At 41.4% G+C, this 12,630-nt stretch overlaps 2 protein-coding genes across 2 annotated transcripts; one reads left to right on the top strand and one right to left on the bottom strand.

Annotated features, from left to right (window-relative positions):
* Window positions 1-1,357: 1,357 nt before the first annotated feature.
* Window positions 1,358-8,143, bottom strand: pdk1 (pyruvate dehydrogenase kinase, isozyme 1). Its single transcript, XM_070838696.1, has 11 exons — window positions 7,721-8,143; window positions 6,550-6,691; window positions 6,388-6,459; window positions 6,066-6,250; window positions 4,981-5,076; window positions 4,780-4,857; window positions 3,938-4,014; window positions 3,711-3,809; window positions 3,451-3,561; window positions 2,631-2,744; window positions 1,358-2,528 (listed from the first exon to the last, which is right to left on the bottom strand). Exons 1-11 carry the CDS (start codon window positions 7,827-7,829, stop codon window positions 2,388-2,390), a joined length of 1,224 nt encoding a protein of 407 aa, XP_070694797.1. The 5' UTR covers window positions 7,830-8,143; the 3' UTR covers window positions 1,358-2,387.
* A 1,107-nt stretch (window positions 8,144-9,250) lies between these two features.
* nup62l (nucleoporin 62 like) lies at window positions 9,251-12,189 on the top strand. Its single transcript, XM_070838693.1, has 2 exons — window positions 9,251-11,158; window positions 11,271-12,189. Exons 1-2 carry the CDS (start codon window positions 9,545-9,547, stop codon window positions 11,427-11,429), a joined length of 1,773 nt encoding a protein of 590 aa, XP_070694794.1. The 5' UTR covers window positions 9,251-9,544; the 3' UTR covers window positions 11,430-12,189.
* Window positions 12,190-12,630: the final 441 nt, after the last annotated feature.

Below are 12,630 nucleotides of genomic sequence, written 5' to 3'. Positions count from 1 at the left end.
GCTCCTGTAGCTGCTGTGTTAGCCGTGCTGGTTAAGTGTGCCATGAATTTAGAATAAATCAACAGTGTCTTCAGCAAACTCCTCCCTACCCCACACACCATCACAGCTCCTCCATGCTTCACAGTGGGAACCACACATGTAGAAACCATCCACTCACCTTTTCAGTGTCTCACAAACACATGCCGGGTGAAACCACAAATCTCAAAGTTGGACTCAGACCAAAGTACACGTTTCCACTGGTCTGATGTTCACTCCTTGTGTTTCTTGGCCCAAGCAGTTCTCTTCTTCTTGTTCTTCCTCAGTAGTGGCTTCTTTGCAGCAATTCAAGCATGAAGGCCTGATTCACTCAGTCTCTTCTGAAGAGTTGATGTTGAGATGCTTCTGCTACTTGAACTCTGTGAAGCATGTATGTTGGCTTTAATCTGAGGCTGGTTACTCTGATGAACTTATCCTCTGCAGCAGAGGTGACTTTTGGTCTTCCTCTCCTGAGGTCTTCATGAGATCCAGTTTTATCACAGCGTTTGATAGTTTTCACGACGGCACCTGCGAGTCCATTCAAAGTTCTTCCTCAAAGTTTCTGTACTGACCTTCATGTCTGAAAGTGATGGTGGTCATTTCTCTTGACTTAATTGTGAGGCTCATACTACAGATTACAACAGTATTCGAATCAGGCTGTTCTCTGTGTAGAACTGTGTCTCTTCGCAAGTGACAACCTCAGTTCTGAAATTTCTAGAACGTGAAGTTACAGTTCTAGAATGCTGCACTGTGATGTGTAGAATGAACGTTAAATTACAATTCTAGAATTTTTAGTTTTTGTTCTAGTTTTAAAATGTTAAGTTACCATTCTGGAAATTTGAATTTAAGTTCTAGAGTGTTAAGTTACAATTGTTGAATGATATATATAAATTCATTGTTATATAATTTATATGAACAGTTTTTTCCCTCAGTTGAGCTACATATTCCCCATGGCAGGACAGGTTTTATACACCTTTCTTAAGAACTGAATCATAACAGAACCACCTTTTACACAATAGTAAATTTGCAATCCCTCAGATATGACTATCATCGTGAGAAATTTAGAGTTTGTTTTTCTCTTTTTTTATCCAAATATTCCCTCAAATGGTCATTCTGGATACATGCTGTAACCTTCCCACAGTAATTTATGTTTGCATTTAGCTTGCAATCACTGTACCTGCTCAAAATTTGATTAAACAGCTAGAAAGTGATGTTACAAACAGGAATCTGACCAAAAGTAGCATTTAGTGGCACAAAGAAGTGATGACTTCCACCTTCACTGAGAGACGTCTGACACAAATAAGCAGCTGTGTGTTTGAATACTTATTTTTACTGGACATGAACGATACAGCAGGAGTGCTTTAGAGTAACATGGAAAACATGAATCGTACTGTACATGAAACTCTTGTGAGAAAAAATAAGGTTCATCTTGTTTCAGATTTGCAACAATAAACTGATATAACAGAGTTCAGGAAGAAAACTAAACACGCTGCAGACCCATCAATACTACCCTTCAATCCAACTGAAGGAAAAGGAAATGCCCTGAATGAAAACATTTTGACCAAAAACACTCATCGGCAGAAAACGACTTAAAAACAAGCAGCGACTGAGTTTTTTAACATCACACCACCAGCTTAAGTTCAACTTTCAGCAAAATAAAAACAGCAAAGCAATGAAAAAAATACCATAAACCAGTCAAATCAGTCACTTTGTTCATAATAATAATAATGTATTATTATTATTAGTAGTAGTAGTAGTAGTAGTAGTAGTAGTAGTATTAACACCTTAAAGGATGAATAGAGCCAAATCTTAAAAAAAAACCTTTCAGCTCTGATCCTTTGTGGGGTCTGAATATCTGGATAGCTTCAGCTGAGATTTCCTGTGCCGAGTTTGTTGTTCTCAAAGCATCAAAAAACGACATTTCATTTTAGAAACAGTGTTAAGGGATCCTTACTAAGAATGTTTATGTGATCATGTTAAAATAAATAAATAAATAAATAAAATACTGATCTAAGCGTCGTTATCAGGAGTTTTTAAAACTCAAATGTCAAGTCCGTTATTGGTCGGGCTTCGCTTTCAACGGGAAGGTGGTTTTCCATGAACCTGGTTACTCCCAGTCGTTACCGTTAGTGGTACAAGTAGGAGTAAGTAGGAAAAATGTGGATTTTTTTTAATTGAGTTCTGCTGCACTCCAAAATCTGTTGTTCTATTTCAAATATATGGCACTAAAACTTTGTTCTATTCTTTTTTTTTTTTTTTTAATCTGTGTATGAAGACACTGAACGTATTCATTGTTATTACCCACACAAGCACCTCCATTCATATACAACAACCTCTCTCACATTTCGCTACAGGACTGCAGCCGTTGGGATCTAGAAGCTGCGAAATGTTGTCATGTCCTTCGGCTCTTTGCTGGGGACGCACCAGTCATCGGCCTCGTGGATCGTCTTGTAGTGTTTCCAGGCCGACTTGTTGTACACGGGGAGCCTCTCGATGGACTCTGTGGAGAGCGCCTGACAGAGGATCGAGAGAAGAAAGTTCAAATGTACACTACGCACGCGTTCTCCTTTCCTCGTATGAGACACACGCGTGCTGATAATATAAAACTCAATTACCCGAATGTAGATCACCGCATCGGTTCCATAACCCTCCAGAGAGTACAGCTTCAGGTCCCCTTGGAAGTACCGCGCATACAGGCGAGAGATGGGCAGGCCGTAGCCGTAACCAGCCTAGACAGAAATAAAGCAACGCTCATTTAAAACAACTGTGCGGTTACAGTTTTACGTCAAAGAGAAAATACTATGACAGTCACACCTGTTAGAGTTAGGCTGAAGTTAGTTTGGCATTGGAACAAACTGATACAACATACTTACTGACAAAAGGCAAAATTATGGAAATATTATGGAAATATCTCTCTATTTTAAGTAACGCTACAATAATAAAACCGTGTGATACAACTGAATGCTGTGGAAAAAGCGAGTAAGTGGGTCAGTTGTGATTATTTTTTTTTGTCATCTACTCTTTCAAAAAGGTCAAGAATGAATTTTAAAGCTGGACTTTTAAACGTGAGGACCTTAAGAGCGCTGTGGATTCAATCACAACAGCCACCGAGCTCGCATGTCAACATCTCAAAGAGCGAACTGCAGCCACTCACAAGGACCGTCTGATGCGGCTGAGAGCTCTTGAAAAAGGTAGGACTCAGTACAAATCTCACATTTTTATGAGGTTATGTGGGAAGTCTGCACAATTTTCTTTCTGGAATATAAAGGTGACCCCAACGGCCAATAACATCTCTCTGATTGTTATATAGAATACGAGTTGTTTAAGTCTTGGTGAAGAATGTCAGAAGAAGTGATTGAGCAAAGAGAAAAGTGGGCTCACGTCCATCCACAGTAATTCATAAGCCACTGATCATCATACATCAGGAATACTGACCAGAGGAGCAGCGCGGGACCCGTCAATGCTGGGCCGGGGAGCCGTGGAGTACGTGTAGGTGAACAACCTGTCGATCTTTCGCAGTGGCACGCCTCCTCCACGATCACTCACCTGAAGAAGAATACACGGTCTGAACTGAAACTCCAAGGTCAATAACCATGAGGCATACAAATCCCAGAAGGGGATTTTCATCTTCAAATCAAACATTTTCACTGGTGGGTTTTGATAAAAAATGAAAAAAGACAGCAGCTCAGCTTCACCTTGACTGTCAGGTCTTCAGTTCCCAGAGCGATCTGTGCACGGACAGGAGGATACTCCAAGGCATCGCCGTATAACTCCATGGTGGCCCGCATGGCATTCTGCAACAAAGAAAGTGCACAAGAGTTTTTCCAAGTGTTTAACCTAAGAGATAGACAACATGTGAAAATGTAAAACTGCATCATGTTGAACTAGTTGTCCAGTTATGAGCCTGAAAAGAAAATCCTACCTTAAAAAGTTCAAACACCATATGATACAAATGAGAGGGAACGTAGACCACCGTGACGGGCTTTCCCTGCTCTTTGACTGTCAGGACAAACAGATGATCAAAGAATGCACTAAATTCAGATAGATATTCAGATCAGATACGGTTAAATTAGGCAAGTCAGATTTAATTATTCATTAAGTGCTTAAAAGATAACTCCAGTATTTTTAAAGGCTCAGATTGTTATTTGAACTATCAGACAACATTACAGAGAGGGTACCTTCAGGGACAGACCTGTGACATCCTATTTGTTTAACCAAAAACAGTCATTAATTCACTCAGTTCAAAGACACCAGGCACCATTGACAAAATCAGTAATTTTATCTTGCAGAAAAAGGGAAGTGTCTGGTCTACTGCTGCCTGGATTAGTTAGTTTATTTGTGTTACACTGATATTGTGTTGAATCTGAAATAACCCTTTAAACCACCAAAGTCACACAATAACACAAACAAACTAACTAACCAAGACAGTGATAGACCAAAAACTCAAGTGTAAAATTACTGTTTTTATCAATGGAGTCTGGTTGCTTTGAAGTGAGCGACATTAAGGCTGTTTCTGGTTAAACAAAACAGAATTTATCTCTGCAGGGATTCTTTCCATAATGTTGTCAGACACTCGCAGTTGCCCTGGAGGATTACGCTGCAGCCATTGTAGCTTATTCGCAGCACCTTCTCCGCTGCCAGTGGAGACATTATTCTGGACCATTTATACCATTTCAAACCCTAAATGAAAAATATCGGAGTTATCTTGTCCTTGTAATGTACATAATTAAAAGTGCACTTTCGGACTTCGTCCCAACAAATTACCGTTGAATTCCTCCAGCTCCAGCTCAGGAGAGTTCATGTAGTACCGGTCACAAAGGTTTCGTGCATTTTCGTAGGCATCTACGAGGAAGAGGTTTGTTTTCAGGAGAGAAAACAGGAAAGACACTTGAATACTTGAACAACAACATAACGTGTCACAGCAGGTTCCTCGTAAACTGTTTGTGTTCTCGCAGAGACACTCACCTCTGATAACCTCGCTGACACGACAGGTTGGATCAATACTGCCAATCTGTTTGGGATGTGCTGGGTTCACCTTCACCTTCCCACCGAAGAGGAGAGCTGGAGTAAAACACACACATGGATGTAACAATACGCTGCAGCAGAACGTGTTAAACGATGATGGTGGCAAATGCCCAACACCATTTCCTAGACGAATAATAATCAGTATCACATAAGATAAGCAAACATTTTTTTTCATTTTGGTTTAAAAAATTACTTGAACAATTAATTAACTAATCGACTCTCATGTTTTGTTCAAGTTTTCAGAATCCCTAGAACCAAATTCAGACTTAAAATGCAACATTTAATCAGTTTTAGTTCATTTTAACTGTGATGCTGTAAAACAAACTGAACACTGGCACTCGCAGATCAATAATCTTATTTTTTATTGTCAGAAAAGACAGGTTTCAGCTATAAGCCATCATCAGCATGATGTTGAACACTGTGTATCCTGCTGCTGATGTTGCCTGAATCACTTATCTACAACGGATTCTTAAAGGCGCCGTCTTGGAAATTGTTTTGTTTTTTTTCCTTAAAATATCACTCTATTTCAAGACATACAGGAAAAGCCCATTCAAAATGCTGTTTCCTATTGTTTAACATATGATATGTGTCCTTTTCTTTTCTCTTTTTATCATATTCTAATTGTAACCCTGTGAATGTTGTGTCTGTACTTTCTTTTAGTGTTTCCTTTTTGTTTTGTTTTATTAGTATGTCCTTATACTGTGTATTACAGCAGGAAACCGGCATTAAATTACTCATTTAAGTATGCGCTGCTCTTATAGTAAAATATCGATAACAATAAAGATCACATGCCTAAAACAGACTGTGAAGAGGTGCAAGAAGGGACCTCTTTTTCCAAAACAAAATAATCCTTGCTATCTATTTGCCCTTTAACATCTCACGCTTGAATTAACATTTTGCTCACTCAAAAGGTGTAAAAACGGTCATTTAAAGCTCATCCGTATTTAGAGTCTTGATTTCCTACAACCACAGTGCACTGTTAGCACATCATATTATTACGACATGGTCAAAGAGAATCTACTCACTGTGCTGGTTGAGCAACATCCTGATGGATATTCTGCTCATGTAGAAACGATCAAGAAAATACTGAACATTTTGGCTGACGACCGGGTCTGTGCCGTACGTCTCCTTGTACTCCACGACTCCCTGAGCCATGGTGGGAATGACGTCATTGTGCCGATTTCTGACTTTTATTACCGCATCTGTGAAACTAAATAAAGAAATGATGATTACACCAAAGCATAAAAAACCAAAACCCCTTATTTACATGAGCGTTGTCATCGAATAAAACATCATAAATGTCAGCCATAAAGCTGCCAGTGCTGATGTATGTTGTAATTTACTCACTCGTATGTGACTTTCTCATCATCCGCATTCTTGTCTTTGAACTCAAGAATCTCCTGAAGACTCTGCATGTACCTGCATATGGAAAAAAAATAAGCATCACTGTCTGTTTGCAGGCACCAGCGTAATCTGAGAGATGATTACAACAGAACGTAATCTGCATACCAGCCCTGGACCAGCCGGACTGATGGAGTCCTCAGTAAGTTGTCTGGCAACAAGTTGATCTCTTTCATGATGTTTGCCAACCTCACAGGTAACTCCTGTCTGAGGAAGGCGAATGATGTTTTCTCACATGCATTTTCTGAGCCTGAAGGAAAATCAGAATTCTTAGTATTTAAACTGAATTAGTATAGGAGGAAAAAAAAGTTGTCACAAAAATGATCCTTCGTTGTTGCTGCCTGTGGGGTATGATATGATATGCGATAACGTACACCGTGAGACAATATGCATCTGTCTCCTCCAACGGATTTAGCCAGAAATTAATGAGCCAGACAGCTTAATAACACTGAATGTTTATGAGTGTTCTACTAATAAAAGTAGTTTATTTATTTATAACTGGTTATTCCAGTTATTAATTAATTTCTAAATAATCATTCCAGTAAACTTACTACAATGTCACTATTGTGATAAAAAAAAACCTTCCCAATATCCTCGACCCCTAGCTGCCACCAAGGCCACATTACAAACTGAGCAAAATGCGAAGCTTCCCCAGACAATGGTTTGATCATTTTGTTTAGTGAGATGCACCTCTAAGCACTATATATATATATATATATATATGTGTGTGTGTGTGTGTATGTGTGTGTATGTATGTGTGTATATATATATATGTGTGTGTGTGTGTGTATGTGTGTGTATGTATGTGTGTATATATATATATGTGTGTGTGTGTGTGTGTGTGTGTGTGTGTGTGTGTATATATATATATATACACACACACACATACATATACACACACACACACACATATATATATATATATGTATGTATGTATATGTGTGTGTGTGTGTGTGTGTGTGTGTGTGTATATATATATATGTATATATAAGGGAATGACAAGGACCTTAGGGTGGCTTGTGTATTTTCTATCTTGCTGGTATACTTACATGTCAGCACTTTGTGTTCAATAAAACTACAACAACCAAGTGACCCACAGCAGATGTGAGGTATGTGTTTAATGGGCTAATTCATGATTTGATTCAACTGCACACAACTCCTGGGTGTGCTGTCTGCGAGGGGAGGTAACAAGTACTTTGTATTAAGTGATCGCTGACAAAATGACATAAATGTGGTCATGAAGTCACTAGTGTTTGTACAGTGTGTGTCAGCCTCTTACCAAAATCCAGAAACTGCTTCATTGAGAGAGGGGAGGGTGAAAACTTGGAATAATAGTCAATGTCCTTCCCTATGGACGCGCTGCTCCTCAGAAACCTTAAAATCCTCATCCTGACAGTCTGTATTCGTTGTTCAGCCGGTGTCACGGTTCAAAAATACTAAGTTTGAACACAGGTTGCATCCACAGCTCAGCACAGCCACGCAGTCACAGTCAGCTAATCTATGTTGACATTAGCTTCCAGGCTAACTTTAGCATCTCGCAAACACACGTGAAATTAAACTTCTGTTACTGAGTGATTTGGTGAAATGTACGCGTCCATAGTCGCCGCTAGTGTAACATATTTCTAAATGTCCGAGAGCTCGTGGCTGCACCCTTGTTGGTAGAAATGTCAACAAGCCCAGAAGGCTGTTCGCGCTGTGCGGTGCTCTGTGTGCTGCTAGCTAACCCAAAGAGTCATAGCGGCGTCAAGAGGAGTACCGTGAGTGGTCGTCAAAATACTTTTAAAAAAACATTATTGATCATGATATACTTCTCCTGATAGAAGAGTGTTTCAGCTCAAAGCTGCATGCTGACGCTTTACGTTCGTATGTTAGCCGCTGTGTAGCTCATCTGCCAGTGTGTTAAAGGTCACTTGTGTTTCTTGACCCTGTATCAGCTCAGCTTATTTAAGGGGCGCAAAGCGAAAACAATTACTAGCATGAATTTGATATTAACAGCTGTAGACTAATGTTACCAGATACTTTCAGCCATAGCACATACAGGGTATGGAAAGTAGCTAATATTTGTATAAAATAAACACAGCCTGTTAAAGACTAGCTTGTAGTTGGACTTTCATAGGCTCCTAACAGTTAAGTGGTGGTTGGAGCTCAGGCTACACTCACCAGGTTAATATACAGAAACAAACATTAGCTAGGTCCGCTGTCAGAACACAGTGCTTATGCTAGCTAGCATACTGTTAGTAGAGCAGGACTGAAAAGTAAAATACAATCAGTGGTTATTTGCTAACCTGGAGACTCAAAAAAACAGGTTTCCAGATAGGACACCTGTTGAGTGTCGTTTTTATTCTCCCAGAGAGGAGCGGGGACATGTCGAAAGCTCTGATCTGGCATTTCATATACTTCTATTTTAAATCGTAAGTCATAATAGTATTTTTAAACGGTAAAACATTGAGGTGAAAATGAAAGAGTATACAAAAGGGAAAAAAACAAAAAGGAAATATGAATTAAATGGAAATGGATTAAAATGTAAATGTTTTTCATTTAAAATTCAAATACAAAGGATATTGTGAAATCGTTATTTCTTGTTTTTTGGTTCAGTTCGTAGTCACCTCGTAAGCTGTAGTAACTCATTATTTCACTAAACTCACTACTCTTTGGAGGAGACAGCTGTACCAATCAGATTTCAGTTTAGGTCTGATCTGAATCGTGATTGGCCTTTAGACCTGTCAGTCATACCCAGAGAGGCGGGTTTTGTGTGCTGTCGTTGGTTCTGTCGGGTCTTACACCGTCACTTCCTTTAGTAAACCTCAGAGATGCCTGATAAAGAAATACGACGCAACGGGCCACGTTTTTGTGAAGGATATATTCTTAGTTTTTGGTTGCCGTCTACATTAAGGTACTGTTAACAAACCAGTGACTGGTTTTATTAACGCCTAACGACTGGAAAATCATCGTAATAGAGAAACTATTTCCTTGGTAACTTCAGTTGAACGAGCTCGTTTTGTGGCCCGCCAAAAGCCACAGAGAGTTTCAGCGAGGGAGTGACCATTTTGTACGCACTTTAGCCGCTGACGATAACATCGTATTTATCCTGTTGGGAAAGAAAATGAGTGGAGGATTCAACTTTGGGCAAGCTGCCCCGGGCTTCTCTTTCGGGGCTCAGAAGACCACAGCCCCGGGCCCTGCTGCGGGCTTTGGAATGACTGGCTCCACACCTGCAGCTTCCGGGGGTGGCTTCACCTTTGGCACTCCGACTCAGGCTGCCACCAACTCCACTGGCTCTTTCAGCTTTGGCACCCCAGCAAAGAGCACAGCAGCCACAGGAGGCTTCTCCTTTGGGACCCCTGCCACCACCTTTGGCCTGAGCACGACTCCTCAGACCACAGCAGCAGCAGCCACAGGGCTGACTTTGGGCTCCACAGCAGCTCCAGCTGCGGGGTCGGGGTTCACCCTGGGCACCGGTTTGTCTGCACAGACCACCGCTGCCGCCCCTGCAGGAGGGGGCTTCACCTTTGGGACTGCGTCTCAAGCCCAACCTCAAGCCCAACCTCAAGCCCAACTCCAGCTCCAGCTCCAACTCCAAACCCAATCCCAACCCCAACTCCAGCCCCAACTCCAACCCCAACCCCAACTCCAACCCCAACCTGCAGCTGTAGCTGCAGCAACAGCAGCCGTCACAGCGGCTAACGCAGCCACTGCAGCACCAGGTGGCCTCTCCTTTGGAGGGTTCAGCTTCGGATCTACCAAGGTCCAGGCAACTACAGCTGCAGCCCCTACTGCTGCCACAGGCGGAGGATTTACCTTTGGCTCCAATAATTCCCCCAACCTCACCATGCCCGCCCAGACCCAGCTGCAGCCAGCCTCCGCTGCTGCAGCCACAACAGGGCAGGCAGGAGGATTAACTTTTGGAATCAAACCCTCATCAACCCCAGCACCTCCTGCAGCGACCCAGGCTGTCCCAGCTCCAGGCCTGTCTCTCTTTGCTGCCCCTGCCTCAACAGCCGCCACTACTGCCACTGCAACAGGTACAGGCTTTACTTTGGGTGCAGCTCCAACTTCAGCAGCAAGTGCTGCTGCAACAACCACAGCAGCTGGTGGAGGTTTGGCTTTTATGCTCAAACCTCTTGGGGCAGCAACCTCCACCCCTGCCCCTGCCCCTACTGCCATAACCGCAGTTGCCCCAACAGGTGCTGCTGCAGGCTTTTCGCTAGGGATCAAACCTGTGTCTGGCACAAGTATCGCAGCAACTACTACAGCCACAACAGTAACTACAACCGCTGCTCCTCCAGTGATGACCTACGCCCAGCTTGAGGGACTCATTAACAAGTGGAGTCTTGAGCTTGAGGACCAAGAGAGACATTTCCTACAGCAGGCGACTCAGGTGAATGCCTGGGACCGCATGCTGGTGGAAAATGGTGAGAAGATCACAGCCCTGCATAAGGAGATGGAGAAGGTGAAGCTGGACCAGAGGAGGCTAAACCAGGAGCTGGATTTCATCCTGTCCCAACAGAAGGAGCTGGAGGACTTACTGTGCCCGCTCGAGGAGTCCGTAAAGGAGCAAAGCGGAACCATCTACATGCAGAACGCTGACGAGGAGCGAGAAAGAACGTACAAGCTGGCGGAGAACGTGGACGCACAGCTGAAGAGGATGTCGCAGGACCTGAAGGAGATCATCGAGCACCTGAACACATCCAGTGGCCCAGCAGACACCAGCGACCCAGTAAGATGACACATGATTTTAGTTAAACATACTTTTGTTGCTGTGGTATTTATTGTTGCATATCATATTAACATGTACCTCTTCTTCTTTTTTTTTTTTTTTTCCTCCTCAGCTTCAGCAGATCTGTAAAATTCTCAACACCCACATGGACTCACTTCAGTGGATCGATCAGAACTCTGTTCTTCTGCAAAGAAGAGTGGAGGAAGTGTCCAAATTGTGTGACAACCAGCGCAAGGAGCAGGAGAAAACCTTTCGTCTAACATTTGACTGATCTGTCATAAATATGTCAGCGTGTATATTGACATAATGATAATTTGGGATTTATTTTTATCTCGCTAGTCATGCAGACGGATTTCTCATTAAGGGTTTAGATGTCTTGTCTGTGCATCCAAATCATTCATCGCAACTCCTGTTTAACTTGCTTTTTCCCTCAGCTGCTCTGAGACTTTCAGGGCTCCTCTAAAGAATGATATTTTCAATGCAACAGCTTTTTTTTATACAGTAGTGAAAGTTATCTGTTCACTGTTCTAAATAGTATTATTAAATAAATCTCTTGATTAAGGATCTGTTCTGTTGGTTACCAAACTAGCTTTACTGCCATTCATTTCATTGGTGATGTTTTCAAGGAAAGACCTTTTGTGCACACATCCAATGTCCCTGTAGCATTTTGAATTATATCAAAGCTTTGATATCATGATAGGTGTTACTTTTAAGAGATACATGCAGATGGACTTATTTTTTGCTTTTATATAGAGCTGAAACATTTGCTTAGTCAGTCTGCATTTTTTCCTGCTATAATGCCAAACATTACGTAGTTCCAGCTGCTCAGTTGGGAGGGTTTTCTTTTCTTTGTCTTGTGTGATACTAAACTGAATATATTTGAATTCTGACTGACAGTAAAAAAAAAAAAAAAATGCAAGTTGAGGACATCACATTGGACTTGTGGCAAATGTTATGGGCATAAGAGGTGGTTAATGAAAAACTGTATTGGCTGATTAACTGAGAATGAAAATTATATATTATATAGGATAAACTTACAGTAAAAAAAAACCAAAGGTTTTAAGCATTTTTATTGACAAAACAAGTGAGACATTCACTTTGAGTTAAATCTATAAAACACATTTTCACCTACTTCCCTTTGGCTTCCTCACATGGAAAAAAAAAGAGTCTTACTTCAGTGGCGACCTACAGTACAGTGGATCCTACCTGAATGACACAGTAGTGAGAGGAGGTGAAGAGTACATTGAACACAAGTGGATAAAAGACATCCACTCACATAGAGTCAGTAGTGGTCATCAGTACACCTTTAATCACTGTGAAATGATGATGTACCTAAATGTCAGTTCAGAGAAGCTTTTTTTGTTGGGCTGAAACTAGACACAAAACAAAAAAAATATGTATACTGATTTACATTCATTACACTGAGCTGTACCTTCCTTGCATAGACTTAAGGCTTTTAGTAAGACAGTACA

Source organism: Pempheris klunzingeri, chromosome 10 (genome assembly GCF_042242105.1).
Source record: "Pempheris klunzingeri isolate RE-2024b chromosome 10, fPemKlu1.hap1, whole genome shotgun sequence".
Taxonomy (NCBI): domain Eukaryota; kingdom Metazoa; phylum Chordata; class Actinopteri; order Acropomatiformes; family Pempheridae; genus Pempheris; species Pempheris klunzingeri.
Note: the sequence above shows the minus strand (reverse complement) of the source record. Positions and strands in the feature narration are given on the sequence as shown.